This window comes from Plecotus auritus (assembly GCF_963455305.1).
Source record: "Plecotus auritus genome assembly, chromosome: 9".
In the NCBI taxonomy this organism is placed as follows: Eukaryota; Metazoa; Chordata; class Mammalia; order Chiroptera; family Vespertilionidae; genus Plecotus; species Plecotus auritus.
In genome coordinates, this window is record NC_137783.1 from 85,624,774 (window position 1) to 85,647,134 (window position 22,361).

Genomic DNA, 22,361 nt, shown 5'->3' on the forward strand with positions numbered 1-22,361 from the left:
AGAGATATTTAGTTATTCAAAGCAACTGGGGATACTTAACTGAGGATATTAGTCCTTTTCTGTAGTAAATCTGGAAATAACTTAAAAACCCATCGGTAGTGAAATGGTTATGTGGTTTATTACTACTGTTAGTCATGTTGTTACAAGCTGCGAGGCAGCCACAAAGAAAAGAAACAAGGGGCAGCTCCAACAGGCAATGAATGACAAGGAGCCGTCTAGGACAGTGGTCGGCAAACTGCGGCTCGTGAGCCACATGCGGCTCTTTGGCCCCTTGAGTGAGGCTCTTCCAAAAAATACCACGGCCTGGGCGAGTCTATTTTGAAGAAGTGGCGTTAGAAGATGTTTACGCTTTAAAAATTTGGCTCTCAGAAGAAATTTCAATCGTTGTACTGTTGATATTTGGCTCTGTTGACTAATGAGTTTGCCGACCACTGGTCTAGGACACACGAAGTTAAAAGCAAAGTGCAGAGCAGAGAGTATAAAAAAAGGGGGGGAAATGTATACTACATGCCTATCCAGAGAATATGAATTAAACAGCAGCCAAGAAACAACCAATACACGTTGTCTCTGGAGCTGGGAAACTGTGACTAAAGGACTGAGTAGAAGAGAGACATTTTTGGTAACTTTTTGAAGTTTGAATGGTATGAATGCATTGCTTATTACAGAATAGAAATACATATTTAATTTAAAAATACATCTCCCACCCTGGCCAGGTAGCTCAGTTGGTTAGAGCGTCTTCCATATATGCCAAAGTTGTGGGTTCAATCCTTGGTCAGGGCACGTATAAAAAACAACTAATGAATGCATAAAAAGTGGAACAACAAATCGACGTTTCCTTCTCTCTCTCAAATCAGTAAAAAAAAAAACCCCAAAACTAAAAAACCATAAATATAACCCAAAGCAAGTGAGACAAAAGATTCTGAGCAGTAAAGCCCATCAAAATTATCCTTGCCCCAGGTGGAGCGTTGTCCCATACCCCACAAAGGTTGCAGGTTCAACCCTTGGTGAGGGCACATACAGAAGGCAACTGATGTTTCTCTCTCTCTTCCTTCCTCTCTGCCAAAAGTCAACATATACTTGAGTGAGGATTAAAAAATATTACCAATCTGTAATAACTCCTAGAGGCCCAATGCACGAAATTCGTGCAAGGGGCTCGGCCCTTGCAGCCCCAGCTTCATCGGGGCTGTCGTCCAGAAGGATGTCCGGAAGGTTGTTCGGCTGTCCAGTCTAATTAGCATATTATGCTTTTATTATCCTATATAATAAAAGGCTAATATGCAAATCAACCTAACAGCAGAACAACCAGTTGCTATGACACGCACTGACCACCAGGGGGCAGATGCTCAATGCAGGAGCTGTCCCCTGGTGGTCAGTGTGCTCCCACAGGGGGGGCGCAGCTCACCAGAAGCCAGGCTCATGGCTGGCTAGTGCAGCAGCAGTGGTGGGAGCCTCTCCCGCCTCACCTCTGAGGCATCCCCTGAGGGCTCCCAGACTGCGTGAGGGTGCAGTCTGGGCTGAGGGACCCCTCTCTGAATGCATGAATTTCGTGCACCGGGCCTCTAGTAGACCATATAAAACCCCAATATGTAAATCGACTGAATGGTGGAATGACGGGTCACTATGATGCTCATTGACCACCAGGGGGCAGATGCTCAACATAGGAGCTGCCCCAACCCCCAACCCGCAGCGGTGGTGGGGGGCGGGGTGGCGCTATACTAGTCAAGGCGGGTGCGAGCAGGGGCCCCAATCACGCCGCTGGTCGTCCAACAGATCGGCCCTGATTGCCAGCCAGGCGTAGGGACCCTACCTGTGCACGAATTTCGTGCACTGGGCCTCTTGTAGACCTATAATAAAGTATATTACAATGATCTGATGCATGCTAAAAATAAAATAAGCCTACAAACATCTGGGTGGCAGAGTTCTGTCTCATTCAACACCATGATACCCCCAATACAGCCAGGTAGTCACTATTTTTTTAGTTGAACCTACTTTACACTATCTAACAATTAGAAATGGACTGGATTCTTATGCTAGTGAGTTTTAGTCACTGATACAACCACACTGTGAATTGTGGTAATCTCGGTAAGCAGATGGAAGTTTTATTATGTGAAAATGTTAAGAATGATGTATCACCTTTTCAGACATTAAAATTAAAAAAAATTTTTTTAGTCTTTATTGTTGGGAATATTACAGATGTCCCTCTTTCTTCCCCCACAGTCCCCCTCCACCTGGTTCCCGCCTCACCCTAGGCATTCACCGCTCTATTATCTGTGTCCATAGGTAATGCATATATGCATAAGACCTTTGGTTAATCTCTTCCTGGCCCTCTTTCCTTTGAGACTTGTCAGTGTGTTCCATGTTTCCATGCTTCTGATTCTACTTTATCTATCAGTTTATTTTGTTCATTACATTTTTTGTTTAGATTTTTAGGTTCAATTGCTGATTGATAGATATGTATTTATTGCCATTTTATTGTGTTCATATTTAAAAAAAATACATTTTATTGATTTCAGAGAAGAAGGGGTGGGGGGGGGGGAGAGAGAGAGAGAGAGAGAGAGAGAGAGAGAGAGAGAGAGAGAGAAACATTAATAATGAGAGAGAATCATTGATTGGCTGCCTCCTGCATGCCCCCTATTGGGGATTGAGCCCGAAACCCAGGCATGTGCCCTTGACTGGAATTGAATCTGGGACCCTTCAGTCCACAGGCTGACACTCTACCCACTGAACCAAACCAGCTAGGGCTATATTTATCTATCTATCTGTCTATCTATCTATTTATCATTTTCTTCTTCTTCCTCTTCTTAAAAAATACCCTTCAACATTTTATATAATACTGATTTGGTGATGAACTTCTTTAGCTTTTTCTTATCTGTGAAGCTCTTCATCTGATCTTTGATTCTAAATAAGAGCTTTGCTGGGTAATCTTGGTTATAGGTCCTTGTTTTTCATCACTTTGAGTATTTCTTTTTTTTTTTTTTTTAAATATACTTTGATATTTTACAGAGAGGAAGGGAGAGGGACAGAGAGTTAAAAACATCGATGAGAGAGAAACATCGATCAGTTGCCTCTTGCACACCTCCTACTGGGGATGTGCCCGCAACCAAGGTACATGCCCCTGACCGGAATTGAACCCGGGACCCTTCAGTCCGCAGGCCGATGCTCTATCCACTGAGCCAAACCGGTTAGGGCACTTTGAGTATTTCTTGCCACTCCTTTCTGGCCTGCAAAGTTTCTGTTGAGAAATCAGCTGGTCATATGGGTGCTCCTTGTAGATGACTAATGGCTTTTCTTTTGCTGCTTTTAAGATTCTTTGTCTTTAACCCTTAGCATTTTAATTATGATGAGTCTTGGTATGGGTCTCTTTAGGTTTCTCTTGTTTGGGACTCTCTATGCTTCCTGCACCTGTAAGTCTATTTCTTTCACCAGTTAGGAGAAGTTTTCTGTCATTTCTTCAAATAAGTTTTCAATATCTTGCTCTCTCTATTCTCTTTCTGGTACCCCCATAATGTGAACGTTGATACACTTGAAGTAGTCCAAGAGGCTCCTTACACTATCTTCATATTTTTGGATTCTTTTTTTCTTTTTGCTCTTCTGATTGTGTGTTTTTTTTGCTTCCTCATATAACAAATCATTTATTTGAGTCTCGGAATCCTCTACTATATTGCTGAATTCCTGTAAATTATTCTTTATTTCAGCTCCACAGAAGCCACTTGGTAAACACTAAGTCTTTTTCCTCAGTCTTTCCCAAAGTCCGTTATGAACAATAAGAACTGTCTTACTGCAGGACTTTTCCATTTGACATTTCTCACCGGACTGTAATTTTTTATTTACAAATTTGTGTATACACTCTCTTAGACTGGAGTGCCACAGGAATAGGGAAACAGCCACATATATACAGTAGGTCTTCGGGTTATGTTGGAGATCCGTTCCTATGGCGTGACGTAACACGATTTTCGCTGTAAGTCAGAATCCACCTACATAAGCACCTACGTCACTCACATGGAGCACATACACAGCAGTAATGAAGTGAAACAGTAAAAAAAAATGTAAAAGATAGATAACAATTCCTGACCTTTACTTGTAGTAAATAAATAATAAAAAAACATGAAGCACATATATACATACGTTGAAATGACAGAACTTTTTTTTTAACAAATAAATGGGAGATGGCGACGTAACCACAAAATGACGTATGTCGAGTCCGACATAACCTGAGGACTGCTTGTATCCTTAGTGCCTAGCACAGAGTCTCGCACAGAGTTTGTGCTAAAAAACTACTAAAACGTTCCTAAGTTGAGTATTCACTGAGGCAGAAATTTAACCATTTAAGATACAACAATACAGAAATCCTACCCATTTCCCTTTAGACTGACCAACTCTTCTGAGTTCAGCAAGACATAAGAACCAAGGATACTAGAAGAAAAATTATAGAGCAACCTTTATAAGCAACAGATGCCTTAGTTAAAATTCAACCTACTGATTCATAAAAGTTTCCAATTTTTTTTGTCCTTGAGATATTTCTTTTTGGTGTAAATAGTAAGATTACTGTGATTAAAAGTCACCTGAAATAATTCTTCTCTGTGTGACTCAGCCAACAACTCTCTATGTGGTTCACTTGTGTTTGCTTTTGAATTTTAGAGACTTATTCTACTTCCCACCCACCATCCTCCCATCCCCAAGAGATAACTGTTACTATTTTGCTTAATAAATAGAAAAAGGCAAAGTGGAATCAAGTATTCATAGGATACTAGCATATATCTAAGAAGTTGCTGTGTGTTTGCTAAGATTTTTAAGAACAGAATAATATATATATGTGAGTTCACTCCAAAGCAATATATAGAGGTTTTCCCCATCTTCTTTTTTAAATAGTTAATTAGTATTCCATCCAACCAATTCTCTATTAGGTCTTCACTATTACTAAAGAGTACCATACAGAAGAAGCTCAGACATACATAATTTTGTATTTCTACTACTGTATCTTTGGGGTAGAGTCCTAGATTGGAGAGACTGCTGAGTCACTGGTTAAAAACTAAGTAACATTGCCAAGTCATCCCCCTCTTCCCCTGTACACATAGAGGTTGTACTTTGTTGTAGCTCTATAAGTAATATATGAAGACTATCTTTTTATCCATCACAGCCTTACAAAACTTTTGGATTTTTACCATTCTGAAAGATGAGAAATGGTTTCACAATATTTTGCTTTGTCTTATTATAGAAGCTTGGTCACTTTCCACATTTTAAAGGGCCATTTGCATTTTTATATGAATTGTTTATCTTTTCCTTTTTTAGACAACCTTTATATACCAGGGATTAAAAAAAACAACAACACACTTTAGTCATATATAAGTAAAAAATAATTTCCCTCAGCTTATTATATCTTTTTAGTTTATTTTTTCTTTAAGTTTATTTTTTAGGTTGTCAAATTCATCAATGTATTTTGAAATTTGAGCTATAGTTTCTCCACTCCCAGATGAAAGAGGAATTCATCAATCTTTAAATTAAAAACTATATGGTTTCACTTTATAAAATGTAATTCTTTGGCAATTCAATCCATTTTGGAATTAGACGGTATGAAGGGGCCTAATTTTATCTTTCTTCATGACTATCCATTAGTTCTGACACCACTCATGGAAAGTGTATCCTTCCACCAATCATCTTTAACAGGTTAAATCCCCATATTTTGTTATTTTGTTTTTGCATTTCCTATCTTGCTCATTAAGTGTGTTACTCTTATATTAGATACAACACTTTTAATTACAACCTTTATGTTTTAATAGCTGACAGGGCAAGCCATTTTTTCTTTTTGAAGCTAACTTACTATTGGGATCTAATTTAAGTGCATGTGGTTAAAATAACATGGTCTGTATATTGATTCTTGAAATTCGTGACCTGACATGTGGTCAATCCTTGCTTTTAGTACTAGTGGCTTAGGGCCAGCCGGTTCTACACATGGTTTCTGTCCCTCCTTCTTTGTTCTTAACTCTGAGTTCCTAATATCCTCAGGACCCGACTGGCCCCTAAACCTGGCAGGCCCCTAGCTCTGCCCTGGCTTACTGCTGCTTTGTGCAGTTTCCTTATTCTGACCTACGGAGATTGTGACCCCAGTTATGTCTTTTTGGTTATCTCTTTCAAATATTTTGTCTGGCAGAACAGAGAAGGATGTCAAAATATGACAGACATACTGCTCCATACTGTTCAAAGCCGTAATTAATCTTTTATGTGGAAAAAAAACCAGACTTATTTATGAAATGTCTTTACAAAGAACAAATTGCTAAAACTTTCATAACTATGGTTTATAGTTTAGTATTTTATAGGGGAATACATAAGAAAAAGGACAAAAAAATTGAGAGCTAACTTTTGTCAGGCACCAATCAATAATCTCATTTAATACAATTGCTTGTATCTATCTACCAGTCACCAACATTAGACACACAACTGACAGGCATCATAGTATGATATAAAAAACCCAGCCTGTAGAGTCAAACAAACCACAACTAGAATTGAGTACACCAATTTAGTAATTCATCTAACTTTCGGTTTCCTCAACTGCAGGGGTGGGCAAAAGTAGGCTTAAAGTTGTGAATATGCAGAGTTTATTCTTGTATTATTTAATTATTGAGTAATTTTTCCTGTTGAATAATTTTCCATAAACCTACTTTTGCCAACCCTTGGATAGCTGGGGATATTAACATTTCCCTTTTGGAGTCATGGTGGGGATTAAGTAATATATGTAAGGCATCCTATATAACAAAAGACTAATATGCAAATCGACTGACTGAACGGCAGAATGACTGGTCACTCTGATGCATACTGACCACCAGGGGGCAGACACTCAACGCAGGTGCTGCCCCCTGGTGGTCAGTGTGCTCCCACACGGGGAGCGCTGCTCATCCAGAAGCCGGGCTCACAGCGGGTGAGCTCAGTGGCAGTGGCGGAAGCCTCCCTACCTCCGCAGCAGCGCTAAGAATGTCTGGCTGCCAGCTTAGGCCCACTACCTCAACTGCTGGGCAGCAGGCCTAAGCCATCAGTCAGACATCCCACGAGGGCTCCCGGACTGCAAGAGGGTGCAGGCCAGGCTGAGGGACACTGCCCGCCCCCCCATGCATGAATTTTGTGCACCGGGCCTCTAGTCTATTATAATCTTGAATGTAATAGATACTCCACAAATGTTAGTCTCCTCCCTTTTCCAGAATAGTTCTTAAACTTTAAGATTAGTATGCCTACAGATAATCATCCTGGCTTGAATTCCCTAGCTCCCGTCCCCTCTTCTCACTTTACCATGCAACTCATTGTTTCAAAGTATTCTATGATTCACAAAGATATGTATAACATATCTCCTAGAAGATTTAACTGGAAAAAAATGGGTGGTGGAGATTGAGCCTTAGCTCAACCCCCTTAGGAATCCTTCTCTTTTGATGAAACATGTTCCTGGCATTCCAGGACATTCAACAAATTTCCCCAGAGAGATGTTTTCTACATTGTGCTATGTCAAGTTTGATAATATGAATTAAATATGAATCAGGGGCTGATCTGAGAATCTACCACATGCATTGAATGTCTCATAGATTGAGGCCTAGAGCAAAAAAATATATTGGGGGAAAATGTTTTCACTTGTAAGCAATTAAATAAATAAAAATTTAAAAAATAACTGCTAGGAAATAGCTCATTAGTAAGTTGAGGATTGTTGAAACTGTAAAACATGATTTCAAAACAGGTTCTAGATCTATACACTCTCAAACATTTCATGTCTTAAACATTTTCAGCTTTCCCACTAGGTTTTTATTAAGTAATACAGCATTTAATAAGTTAATAAAAGTAATATATATTCCTTGTGAAATCTAACTGGACAATAACAAAACTGCATGAAAACAAAGAGGTAAATATCCTCTGCTTCCCACCATAAGCAGTAATCATTAATGACAATGATCACATAATGAAGCAGTTGGTAAAATGTGGTGCAAATCTAAGCTTATCTGACGATTCAAAACCACATAAAAGGAAAAACAAGACATTACAAGATGGAGGAGAAACAACTCTGCAGAATTAAACAGAAATTTCCACAAAATATGCAACATAAACAACCTCTCTGGCTAATAATGGTAAGCACTTTAAGTTGTGTTTACCTACATGCTGTTACCTATGGATACAAGCAGTGCCAAGGTTTCCATATAAAGAGCTCACTTAAATGACCAATTCAAACAGCCTTGTTTATCTACTGAAGCAGATTTATCCCTCTCCAGAAGCATCCTGTTCTTTACCTTCTGAGTATCTCAAGCATTTCAACAAAGCGCAGAGCTGTGCACCCACATGGGGTGCAGCAGACCTCACAAGCAGGCATGAAACAAAACAGGCTTTGTTTCCTGGGGGAAGGGGGAAGGGCAGCCAGAGAAGAACAGCATTACCAACTTCTTCCCCTCCATGATCAAGTGCTGAAATTCCAATGTTTCCAGTTTTAATAAAATTTCTAAAAGGTAAAGAGAAAAAAAAATCCCTCAAGTATGACAGAATTTTTTAAATTTCCTTATGCTTTGTTTTAAAGTTCAGATTCTGTGCTGCCTGGACTATGAAATAGCAACTGTTTCAAGTTTTACTTAACAAATCAATCCTGACAGCTTTATGGTAGCAAACCATCCACTCAGCAATGACTGAAAAAGAAGAGACCACCTTTCTCAACAACAAAGGAGGTCATCACCATGGGTCTCTTCTAAAACTTCATTCTAAACATCTGAGTTTTGAAACTTCAGACAATTTTCACATTTATATAATTTGTAACCTCAACTGTGCAATACTGCAAAGAACTACAGATCTGGTAATCCACTACTATAAACTTTGGGATAAGAAATTAAACCCTGGTAATCTCATTAAGTATAAATTTAAAATTAGAAATAATTTTTGAACTTTTAAAACATCTTATAACAAATCTCCCACAACAAAAGAAAGCATTTCTTTACTTTGTCTAATACAGTGATTTTCAACCTTTATCATCTCATGGCAAAAATTACTAAAATTCTACTGCACATCAAAAAATGTGGTGTTTTTTTGGTCAATCTGACAAAAAAATAGGTAGAATTTTTATACATTCCTACCAGATGTCTATTGTTGTGCTGGCTGTTATAATTCTTTTACTTATAATCTAAGGGAAAATAGGTCAGTGCTTCTGACTAAATAGTCAGGTATGGCATGCTTTAAAAATTCTTGTGGCACACCGGTCGCTGGTCTATGTTATCAAGTCTCAGACACTGCATTTTAACATATTAACATGGCTACATTAGTTTGTTCATAACATTTAGAAACAAATTTTAGATTTTCCCATACCTACATGGGTACTTAAGACTATAAAATAAGACTTGTTAAAAGAAATGAATGCTTTTCTAAAAACACAAACTAATAGCCCATCTATCAGTCTTAAAATAGTAAAAAAAAAAAAAGCACCTACTACTAGCTAAGTGTTTACTACATGATCTAAGGCAGTGGGTTGGCAAACTCATTAGTCAACAGAGCCAAATATCAACAGTGCAACGTTTGAAATTTCTTTTGAGAGCCAAATTTTTTAAACTTAAACTTCTTCTAAAGCCACTTCTTCAAAATAGACTTGCCCAGGTTGTGGTATTTTGTGGAAGAGCCACACTCAAGGGGCCAAAGAGCCGCATGTGGCTCGCGAGCCGCAGTTTGCCAACCACGGATCTAAGGGACTGAATCATCTACTATCTGGATAACTTATATACATATTTAGATATAAAATGATGGTTTTCCAGTGAAAATTCTTACTATTTGATTCACAATGAAAATCCGTCTCTTATAAAAGGAGCAAAAGATCAATGTGCAAAAGATGTTTACCAACATTTAATAAAGCTATATGTTTAAATGACAATACCATGCCCAAGAATTTTTTAAATAATACATTTACTGAGACTGAGATATTTCACATACTATAAAATTCACTTTTGTTTTTATGTATCCATAGACTCCTATAATCTTCACCATTGTCTAATTTCTGAACATTCTTATCACCCTAAAAAGAACCCCATATCCTTAGCAGTACAACTCCAATTTCCCCTTCCCCAGTCCTTGGCAACCACTAATTACTTTGTTTCTATGGATTTGCCTATTTGGACATGTTATAAGTGGAATCAAACAATATATGGCCTTCTGTGACTGACTTGTTTCACACAGCACAACGTTTTCAAGATTCATCCATGTTGTGGTATCAGCATTTCATTCCTTTTTAATGGCAAATAACATTTCATTTTATGGATATACCACATTTTGTTAGTCCATTCATAGATTGACGGTCATTTGTGTTTTTACTTTTTGGCTGTTATGAATAATGCTGCTATGAATATTCTTGTACAGGTTTTTGTGTAGACGTATGTTTCAATTCTTTGGCATATATATCTAGGGACAGAATTTGCTGGTATTGCTATGCTTAACTTTTTGAGGAACTGCCAAACCATTTTCCAAAGTGGCTGCATCCTTTTTCTATCCCACCAGCAATGTATGAGGGTTCTAGTTTCTTCACAGTCTAGTCAACACTTGTTATTGTCTCTTTGATTTCAGCCATCCCACTGGGGATAAAGTGGTACAGTACCTTGTTTTGTTTTGCATTATGTGGTAACCTAATCCTAACCTCCTCTATGACTTTAAGTCTTGTCACATTTTGCACTTCCCTCCCTTCCCAAGCACCAACCTCCAGGGCTCTAAAATTGGGTTAAAAGTACAGCAGGTCCTTGAATAACCAATGTCATTTTGTTACAATGTTGATGAGATGCTGTAGAAACTTAACTCTTGTTTATATCAATTAGCCTATCCATGACTTACTGTATCTAAATTCTTTAAATTCTTGAAAAAATATAAATAACATCATTATTTCGGTCAATTTCTTCTCAATTCTCTATCAAAAGACTGGCGTAAAAATTCATTATAATGGTATTTTTTCAAACAATACAATTATGGATAGAGCTTAAAAAAAAATTCAAGAGAACATTTTCTCCTCATCACCTCATTAAGCATTTTGGGGCAGGACTCAGGGGTTGCTAAATGAGGTGAGGAGGAGAAGGGAGCAAGTGTTCTAACTAGCTTTCAAGCTCTCTCTGTCCCCAGAGTACAGCCATGCTTTCCCCTGTACTATGAAAATAAAGTTTAAAGACTAGTTTGGAGAGAAAGTTCAGATAATGAGACTACTGGTCTAAGAAGAGGTATTTATTATATTTTAAAATAAACCTGCCATCATGAATTCATGTTCGATTAGTGAGTAAACAGTTCCATTAATAACAGCTTTATTTATGACTACATGTAATCTATTACTATTAATGCTTTCATAGGAAGTTGTAATTTAGAAGAGATGCATATCTTCGTTTTTACAGATAAGCACAAAAATGGTCCTTTTATACAGCTAGAGCATGACTGGCTATCTCTCATCCTTTCATGTCCCTCTTTGAAATAGCCTTCCCTCACCACACATGCTCCAGCAGTTTCCGTCCAGCCCACATTATTCCCTTACAAGACACCTTGTTTATTATCCTTCATTGTATTTAACACATTTTTTAAATGATTTATTTGTTTGGTAGCATGCAACCCCCTCCCTGATGGCTAGTTTAGTGCCTGGTACACAAATGGCACTCACATGTTTGTTGAGTGAGTAAATAAGTACTGAAATAGTTTCTATCCTTAGTAGGATACTATTAGTAATGCACAGGAGAATCTCTAAGTTGAAGCAAATCCAGAATGAGTTCTTAAATGACCTCAGCAACCAGGGTAGCAGAACAAAATTAGTATAAAACAAAACAAAAAATATGAGCCGGTCTACTTTCAGCAGAAATTTGACTTATCTCTTGGGAAGTCTATAAATGGCTTTCTCTGCTTCTTGCATCCGAATCTCTGGGTTGCCACCAAAGTGGCATCACCAAATGGTTCTTCAGCACATTTTATAAGATACTTGCTATTAAATATATTTTACAACTTGTTTTTAAAAGAAAACTATGTTAAGGTTTTAGTAACGCAAATAAACCATTAATGTAAATGATCATTCAGTGACTTTGGTGAACTTACCCTTTTAGGTTTAAAAAATTCTATATGAATAAATTTTATAAACAAATCCAAAAGTATTTCTTTGTTATACAATTACTTGCATCATTGAACCATTGTCAAGTAGAAACTAGATATTAATTTAACTTCATTAACATGTCTACTCACCCTTGGCGAGTGGTAGAGAGATTGCTTACCACGATTGATAAACTATTTTTGCACCATCCTCTTGAATTTAATAAAATAAAAAAAAGAATAAACCTCAAGTGTTAAACTAATTTTGATATTCTATAATCTTAAGCAATAAAATATTCATTTTGGTAAGTGTCTGTTTTTCAAGTAAAAAAAAAAATGTAGTGAGCAACAATTAGAAATAATCTCTAAAAGTATGTTTTAAATCTGGCTTTGAGTAAGCCCGTAGCCTGGAACTATACTTCAAATAAGCTTACATCAGGCTATTACACAACTATATAGAGCGTACCAAAACGCACCATCTTGAAGGCAGTCAAGCTGAACCCTGCTACTGTAAGCATGTCTAAACTCCTATGTGCTTCCTTCGAGAGTTTGAGAGCACAGATAAACTATTCCAGCCAGCTCTGCCCTTCCCCCATCAGATGTTTGCCTGGGCATACTCACCATGTGATAAGGCTTATCTTTAGATTAAAGGTTGCAAGATTTCCCTGTCTCCTCTTCAAAAGTAATTCCCAGCTGCGATCAGAGAACCAAAAGCTAAACTTAAAATGGTACAATAAATAGTTCAAAAGTATCTCTGAAACCTCAATGAACTCAAATCCGTAGGCTATTGAGAAGGAACTTCAAGCTAGGATCCAAAGCAGCCATTGAAGAATTAATAATTTAGCATATTGTATTAAATTAAGGATGGGAAATATCCTTAAAAGCATCCAGTATAATCCAGTCACATTTAATCAAGAGAATGATTAAATCAAGAGAAGTCAGGTATCTTTCTGAATAAGCTGGTTAGTAGGAGAACTTGAGTGTCTAACTCCCAACTGAGTAGGTAAATTTTTCTACATCATGGTTTAATTCTTTTGAATTCAGTACATTACAAGGTGAGCAAAAGTAGGTTTACAGTTGTTCTTATGAAAAATAACGTAATAATAATACAAGAATAAACTCTTTCAAGTACTCACAACTGTAAACCCACTTTTGCCCCACCCTGTATATAACTACCATGTAGAAAACAGGATGCTAGCTAACTTCTAACTATAAATGTAAAAAACTGGATTTTTGGAGGGGGCACAAAATAAAATGCCAGGTCAAAGAAATGCCGTAACTATTTTTCTCATTAGATAATGTACACTTAGAACACTATGTGAAAGGTATTCAGAGAAGAGTGAACTGTGAACTGGTACAGTACTCAGAACTTTTAACACATGAAAAAATGGAGAAATCACACTTAGAAAAGAATGCTTTTGGGATTAGAACTATATCCACAAATTTGAAGGGAAGTGAATTTCTGAATAATAAAGGAGCACATATGTTCTGGTCATCAGAAGTTCCCTTAAGTAGAATGAACTGCCTTATAATGTGGTAAGCTACCAATCAAGGGAGAGGTCGAAGCTGAGGTTATAAGACAATCTCTTAAAACAGTGGTCTGCAATACCACGACCTGGGCGAGTCTATTTTGAAGAAGTGGTGTGAGAAGTTTAAAAAATTTGGCTCTCAAAAGAAATTTCAATCGTTGTACTGTTGATATTTGGCTCTGTTGACTAATGAGTTTGCCGACCACTGTCTTAAAACTATGATAGAGGTGAGGCATCACAGTCTACTCTAATCACACACCGTATAATTCTCTTTTGTAATTGGAAACTCATTATTTTTGAGTAATATCTTCAAGATGAATCACAATCCTATATAATAAAAGAGTAATATGCAAATTGACCATCACTCCAACACACAAGATGACTGCCCCCATGTGGTCAAAGATGGCTGCCCCATGTGGACACAAGATGGCCACCACAAGATGGCCAGCAGGGGAGGGCCGTTGGGAGGAACCAGGCCTGCAAGGGAGGGCAGTTGGGGGCGATCAAGCCTGCAGGGGAGGGCACCGGGCCTCTAGTATAGTATATAAGTAAATACATTAACCACAGTCATTTTTTTCCCTCTGAAATTTCCATATATTAGTATTGGTGAGTTGGGTGTATTTCTGAAATACTAAGTTTAATTTCTTAAAATGTCTAGGTACAAAAGATCAAGTTCAGATTTAAGTTCTGTCACTTAACTATATAACCTTGGATTGGTCATAATTTCCCTAGAACTTAGAGGAGCTCAGATTTGGGGCAATATTCCCTACTTCTCCCAGTATTAAAAACACACACACACAAAAAACCATTATTGGGGAGTCACAATGACTGGCTGGCACTACAGCATTTAGTGGGCCAGGGATGCTGACTGTCCCGCAGTGCCCAGGATACACCTCTCCTCTTTTGAGAAACACTGATTAGAGGAATTATAAATTCCTCTTCAGGGCCAAATTTTGCGAGGTTTTTCTGTTAAAAATGTTTAGTTAGCAATAGCTCTTCTTACCTAAATCATAGTGAAACATCCTGCATTGTAAGTAGTTAATAATATGGTCCACAACCAAATACTGTACTGACAATAACTAGGAAAGATTATAAGAGGGTAAGGAAAACAAAAAACACAAAACACCCTTGTTTTTAATGCATGGATATTAAGAAATTTAATAAAATGCAAATGATTAGATGTGGACATTCTATCTACACAAGGCTCCATTAATAGAGTTACAAGTTTAATTCCTATAGCCTTTAGTGTTTTTCTTTTTCACACCTCTAACAGAACAGACTTAGATATTTAATGGTCATTAGGAGCACTTTCATCAAAAGTAAAATATTACTCATAACAACTATCAGAAATATTTGGTCTTGAAAGGAAGGTTAGTGAATGCCAAATAGTTAAAAATTGTAATAAACCTCTATTTACGGAAAATACTTAATTTTGATAAGATATGCTGAACAACTTTTGGCTTTAGAACTTAAATTATATATAGACATATATTTACTTATACATATATATATATTTACTATATATTCTAATTTCATTTCTTAGTATTTTAGGAAATGATCTCTCTCTCTCTCTCTCTCTCTCTCTCTCTCTCTCTCTCACACACACACACACACACACACACACACACACACACAGACTCACACAGAACATATAAAATTTGGGGAAATTAAAACAAAGGACCAAAAGCAACATCTGGATTTTAATCACCTTTGACATTTCCATGAACAGAATTTCTAGGCACAGAATTGTTATTAGGAATTAAAGGATATTTTGTTTTTGCCATACTAGATTGTTCATTACTTCCTTGAAAATGCAAAAGATATGCTTTTAGTCTAAACTCTGGTTCCAATATTTTATTTACACCAAAAATGTCTTTATCCCAGTGGTATTATCAGTACTTATTTCCAGAAACACAGATTGCTAACACTATTAATGTCCTTTTATATAAACAACTGGAACAACAACATTACATTAAAGATCAGTTCATTGACTATCAGTGTTTTGGAGTAGATCTTTTATTCTGAAGAACAGAAATTCTAATATTTTTGTGTTTTCATTAGCACTTTTACTGAAAAATATTCATATATCACAAAAAACAGTAATTCTACAACATACAAGGAAATGTTTAAATCTGAGACTCCATGTTTACAAGTATAAAATCTCTAAGAAAAGAGTGTTTATATGAAATAATGTAATGGCCTGCATAATACTTAAGCATCAATTTTCTTTAATACAAGGTTAAAAACATTCCTAATATAATTCCTTAAAAACAAACAACAAAAAAAACAAGCAAACAAAAGCCCTCCTTTTTCATCCAAAGCCAATAAGTATCAGTGAGTTCTTATTGCCACTTCATGATTTGTTATTAATTACTAATAAATTCTCTAAAATAATAAAAATGTTTAAGATAATATTGGTTTTAAATGTTAAACAAGAAAATCAGATTAAAAAGAACCAATCCAGTCTCCTTTAAATAATCAGGGGTAGCACAGATACATAGCTCAGAAGAGGTAGAGAATAAATCAAAATCTGGTTTACCAACTTCTCGTCCAATTCCTTTTCCACTTGATAGCAACTATTCAGTTAAAGCTGCAGCAAAGGAGACTAATGGTGAGGAAAGGTGAGTTCCAAAATCAGAATCAGTCCTGGAAGACCCCAAGGCTTCCCATATCAACCTTACTGATGTGCTCAAAATTCCTTTTACTTGGCTTCTCTTCAATTACCTTGCAGCTAAATGCCTCGGGTTTCCACCCATGCATAAGGCTCAGCCCTCCTGGCAAGATAATGCAGAGAATGATCACTCTAAAAAGACAAATGGACCTTATTTGGGGAGATGTATTTCCTATTAAGTCACCGACTTCTTATTTTGCTTTTTTATAAAATTTCTGACTTGCTGAGAGTGAAATGAGAGCAAGGACAACTTCAATAGAGGGATAAAGTTTACCTGTGATAAAGAAATTTCTCCCTGTTGGCTACTGGCTCTCCTATAGGTGTGACCCTCTCCTAGAGAATCTCACTTTAAAAATTCTAATAAAATTTTAAATTTTTAACAAAAAATAAAAATAACCAATCCACAAGTTACTATTTAATTTCCTGAGATATATGGATTATTAATTTCATGTGAAATATGAAGAACTGATCAATTGTTCCAACATAATCTAAAGCATCTGATAAAGAATTCCTATCTAATAAGAATAATATGCAAATTGACTGTCACTCCAACATACAAGATGGCCGCCCCCATGTGGACAAAGATGGTTGCCCCCATATGGACACAAGATGGTCACCACAAGATGGCCGACAGGGGAGGGCAGTTGTGGGTGATCAGGCCTACAAGGGAGGGCAGTTGGGGGGTACCAGGCCAGCAGGGGAGGGCAATTGGGGCGGGGGGACCAGGCCTGCAGGGGAGGGCAGTTGGGGGCGACCAGGCCAGCAGGGGAGGGCAGTGGGGGCGGGGGACCAGGCCTGCAGGGGAGGGCAGTTGGGGGTGACCAGGCCAGCAGGTGAGGGCAATTGGGGGTGACCAGGCCAACAGGGGAGGGCAGTTGGAGGCGACTAGGCCTGCAGGGGAGGGCAGTTAGGGGCGACCAGGCCGGCAGAGGAGGGAAGTTGGGAGCAACCAGGCCTGCAGGGAAGGGCAATTGGGGGGACCCAGGCCTGCAGGGGAGGGCAGTTAGGGACAATCAGGCAGGCAGGGGAGCAGTTGGGAGCCAGCAGTCCTGGATTGTGGGAGGGATGTCCGACTGCCCGTTTAGGATCGGGCCTAAACGGGCAGTCGGACATCCCTTAAGGGGTTCCCAGATTGGAGAGGGTGCAGGCTGGGCTGAGGGACAACCCCCCCCCCCGCATGAATTTCATGCACCGGGCCTCTAGTAGAAATATAAGAGAGACCAGTATTTGAAGGAGCCAAGTCTTAATTCATCTGGCCAAACATATCATAAGGTACAAATGACAGTGAAGGAGGAAAACATAATCCTATATAATAAAAGAGTGATATGCAAATTAACCATCACTCAACCACGCCCACCAGCCACGCCCACCAGCCAATCAGGAGTGAATATGCAAATAAACCCAACCAAGATGGCTACAGCCACAGAGAGCAGGAGGGAGGCTTGGGTTTCCCCGGCAATGGAGGAAGCCAAGCTTTCCGCCTGCCCTTGCCGGCCTAGGCCTCCACTCAAGGCTACAAAGTTTCAATGATAGAAGATACATAAAACCAAACAGAAATGGCGGCAGCCACGGAGCTGGAAAGAGCAGGAGGCTAGGGTTGCCCCCGGTGATGGAGGAAGCCAAGCTTTCTGCACACCCTGGCTGGCCCAGGCCTCAGCTTAAGGCTACAAAGTTTCAATTATAGAAGATACATAAATCCCAATAGAAATGGCTGCCGCCAGGGAGCAAGCAGAAGGCTTGGCTCCGCTCCAGGCTATAAAGTTTCAATTGTACAAGATAAATAAACCCCAGATACCAGGGCCTCTGCTTGGGTTGCCACGGGGCATGGCCTGCCTGCAAACCACCACAGGCCCCTCACCCAGGCCGCCCCACGCCCCAAGGGAACCCCCACCCTGATCAGGGACACCCTTCAGGGCAAACCCAGCTGGCCCTCACCCGTGCACCAGGCCTCTATCCTATCTAATAAAAGAGTAATATGCAGATTGACCATCACTCCAACACACAAGATGGCTACCCCCATGTGGTCAAAGATCCTGCCCCCATGTGGACACAAGATGGCCACCACAAGATGGCCAGCAAGGGAGGGCAGTTGGGAGGGACCAGGCCTGCAAGGGAGGGCAGTTGGGGGTGATCAAGCCTGCAGGGGAGGGCATTTAGGGGTGACCAAGCCAGCAGAGGAGGGAAGTTGGGGCGACCAGGCCTGCAGGGAATGGCAGTTGGATGGGACCCAGGCCTGCAGGGGAGAGCAGTTGGGGGGGACCAGGCCTGCAGGGGAGGGCAGTTAGGGGAAAACAGGCTGGCAGGGGAGCAGTTAGGCATCAATCAGGCTGGCAGGGGAGTGGTTAGGGGTGATCAGGCTGGCAGGCAGAAGTGGTTAGGGGCAATCAGGAAGGCAGGCAGGCGAGCAGTTGGGAGCCAGCAGTCCTGGATTGTGAGAGGGATGTCCGACTGCCCGTTTAGGCCCGATCCCACAGTGGGATCGGGCCTAAACGGGCAGTTGGACATCCCTCAAGGGGTCCCAGATTGGAGAGGGTGCAGGCTGGGCTGAGGTTACCCCCTCCCGCATGCACGAATTTCGTGCAGCGGGCCTCTAGTTAGCTTAATAAAAAATTATGATAATACATGTAAAGGGTTTTTCGGTTAGCTGGGATGCCTGTTCCCCTTAGACTTTTCCTTGTCCAGTATTAGACATTTTCTGTTCCTAATTGGTCTTATTGGTTTAGTATTGTTACTTTTGTTCCTAATATGTAAATGTTATACTAGAAGCAGAAAAACAAAACTTGACAAACAGCAAAAAGACTCGGATCATGGTGGCTCAAAAATTAGAAATGATCCAGAATACTTTTTAACAAGGACATATAGGATTTGACTGCCTCCATTTACCTGCCCTTTTTGAATAATAATAATTTGATCTTAAATGCCATCTAAGGTTATGGTCTTGCCCCATCCCCAGTGGTCCACCTGTTCAGCAAGACATGTTGACACTGAGACATCCTAGGAATGAGCCTTCCTAGAACCAGGACTCCATTATCCAAACAAAAGGTTGGTCATCAATGCATCCTTTGGATTGATTTATGACCAAAAGGGGGATGTGTGGACGAAAGGGGCCACATGCTGACCTGACAAGCTCAGGGGAAGCCTGCATGGCAGTCTTGAAAACTCAGAGACCTAAAGTAACCACAAAGGATGGTCTGAAATTAAACTTTTAAACTAAAAGCAGTTATGGTGGGCAGTTACCTCCTAGGCCAGTATCTTCACTGACAAGGTCAACCTTTACCTTAACTGAGCCTATCTGTCTTTTTGCATCTATGATAGCATATCCTTGAAGTGTCTGGGTAACTTGTAACTTCCCTTTTTCTGGAGCCCCTGGGGCACAACCAAATGTGGTGGGCGCCAAGACCAATACCACAAATTCCTTCATTATCATGTTAATTGTTCCTGCACCCACCTAAGTATGTGTCCATCATTTTACTTTTTATCCAATCCCAGGGGTTTCCCACTGCTTTGCTTTATCCCACCTCCTAAATCTATCACCAATGAATTTCATGTAACCCACCTACGTCCCTCCTTTGATTGCAATGTATAAATACAGATGTAACCCGCCATTCCCCGGAGCATTATCTCAATTCGTTGAGGTTCTGCTTCCCTGCATATGTCGATATTTTGGCTCAAATAAACTCACAAAAATTCGTTACAGGTTTCAAAAAAAAAAAAAAAAAAAAAAAAAGACACAGGTCAACTTAATTTAAGCTAAGAATTGGCAAATATTTTAATACAGATTTGGGGTATATAGGAAAGCAAACTCCCAAACCATAAAACAATATCGTACTATTTGTTTGTGTCTGCATGGCTCAAAAGGTCAGAAAGGGGATAGTTTATATTTTTTTGGCAGAGATAAAACATACTCCACTATAGAACCTCAGATTTCAAGGAAAACTCCTTCAAATTCAGCAGCTAACAGCTTGTCTCTATTCCCTGTCACTCTAGATCAGAAAAACCCACACTTTTTTTCCTTCCTGCCCCCTTTCAGTTATACTTGAGCTCTCTGACTGAAAAGGTCTGGAACAGATTAAAAGTTGGACTACAAAATAAAAAGCTTTTGGCATGTTGTCAAGCCTGTCTGGAATACACATACACAGTGGGCCCAAAAAGGGAAACTAAAGGCACTAAGATAATTTTATGAAACTCTTTTTGGCATATCTAACTGTATGACTGTGTGTACATATGTGTTAGAGGTAGTAGGGAAGAAGCATTTTTTTATACTTTCTCTGATTAAAACAAAAGACCATGCTGCGTGTGTAATTAATGGATCTACTTTAAGCTCACAGCCAAGTTGTTTTATTTCACTGTTTAACTGAAAATACTTTAAAAAACAACTTTGTTCCAATTTCTGATTCTGCAGTTAGCTAAGAGTTAATCATCATCTTTCATAACCGTACGTTGGGGGTGGGGTGGAGGGTAAAATAACCCCACAGTACCATTTTAAAAAGTTTCCAAAATGTGGACAAGTTGAATTCATTAAAGATGATTTAAGGAAACATGGCTGCTATCGTTCCAGGCCATACAAATGGCAACATTTATTAAATTCTCTACCTTACTCAGTTTCCTGTTTCCACCACAAGGGCTTATTCAAGTATTAAACAGAATCTGAAGTTGCAAATTATTAACATGCCACGTAACTTTTTTAACACCCAAGTAGGTCTTGAAGCTCATGAGGGTAGCACTTAAGGCAAGCCGGATATCTGTCAAAATGACAGTCTCTGCCCTGATCCCACCTCTGACTTTACTTGAATAGGGGGTGCAATCCACAAAGCTGACCAGTTTAGGGCAAACCCCAATGTTGGGGTTACTTAAAGGTATATATAAAGACATAGGAGAACAGTTCATAACATTCCTGACAGGGAAGTTAATTTTACCCAACCAGCTCCAGGCTGTTCACACCCCCCCCTAAGCCCCCATTGTGTTTTGACGGCATTCACAGAGTTAATTCCTCTTTCCCGTAAGGGCCCCACAGTTGTTGTTAGGTCAACCCCTGTAAAGCTTCAAAGGTTCCGTGTCCCCTCAGTCTGACCTACTCAGTGATCTGCACATTGTTTTCATTTAGCTGCATTCAGTCCAAGACAAAAACTTTGAAACCACAATGATCTGCTGCTTTTGAGAGTCATTTTTCCATGGCTTTGGAAAAATATCTCAGAAACCTAACTGAAGAAACTGAAAACAGTGAAAAAAAGATTGGATAAAAAGGCAATAAAGCGCTTGTACTATTACCAAAATGTGCACATTTGGGAGAGGAGTTTTCCTTTGTGCAAATTAGTGATTCTGTCATGTGATTTGGAGAGGAATATGGCTTTGCTTTTGGTTTCCTAAATGTAAAACAAAGGACCATTACTTAAAAAAAAAAAAAAAAAAAAAAAAAAAAAAAAAAAAAAGAAAAAGTCAGAAGCGAAGGAAAAAATGCTGTCATTGGTCTTATTTCTAGGGCAACAGGATACCCCAACCCCTCATTTATGACAGAAAAGATTACAATACCCAGGCCACAAAATGATACTGATTACTCTCTGAAATTAGGCATAAGCAGACACCAGGTCACTGACAAAATCTGGTATTCCAGGTTTTAGATGCGGTAAGATAGCCTGATTATTACTATAGAAAGATAATTTTAAACAAATCACTGTGTCTCCCAAAAATGTGAAAGGAACAGTTATTCTAGCAGCCACCACAACATTCCCTCAATCCCCTAAAAAGCTTAGATCTGAATTTCTCAAGTTTAAAGTGAAAGGTATAAAATAGTACTGGGAAACTTGGGTGAGCAGTCATTTTTTAACACTATAAAGCAGTGCAATTTTATTTAAATGTACCTTCCCAAATTCACATACAAAAAATTATAATCAAAAATATCTAGAAAGGTTTTGAGATGAACCTTTACCAAAACGAGGGTCAAGCCTTGGGTCTAGCCAAGAGGTGGTCTTGTTCTTATGGTTTATATAGTAAATTTCTCCATCCTGAGTCATGGCTTGTTCCCATCCATCAGGAAGAGTACCTATAAATACAGAAAAAAAATCATGGTTGGTTTTTATTTGGTGCACCTAAAAAAAGTGGGAGGAGTACTAATTAAAAAAGAA

The 22,361-nt window shown here is 39.0% G+C and overlaps 1 protein-coding gene across 9 annotated transcripts in view; it reads right to left on the bottom strand.

Annotated features, from left to right (window-relative positions):
- The window catches only part of YAP1 (Yes1 associated transcriptional regulator), a 139,346-nt gene that overhangs the window by 26,685 nt on the left and 90,300 nt on the right, over positions 1–22,361 (bottom strand). For 3 of the 9 annotated variants that reach the window (XM_080640016.1, XM_080640014.1, XM_080640012.1), the window contains exon 4: positions 22,166–22,279. The exons of 3 other annotated variants lie outside the window; for them this stretch is intronic. In XM_080640016.1, the coding sequence (XP_080496142.1) occupies positions 22,166–22,279 (114 nt within the window). Of the gene's footprint in view, positions 1–22,159; positions 22,280–22,361 lie in introns of all 9 variants that reach the window. 3 more of the 9 variants (XM_080640015.1, XM_080640013.1, XM_080640011.1) reach the window with 1 other exon arrangement.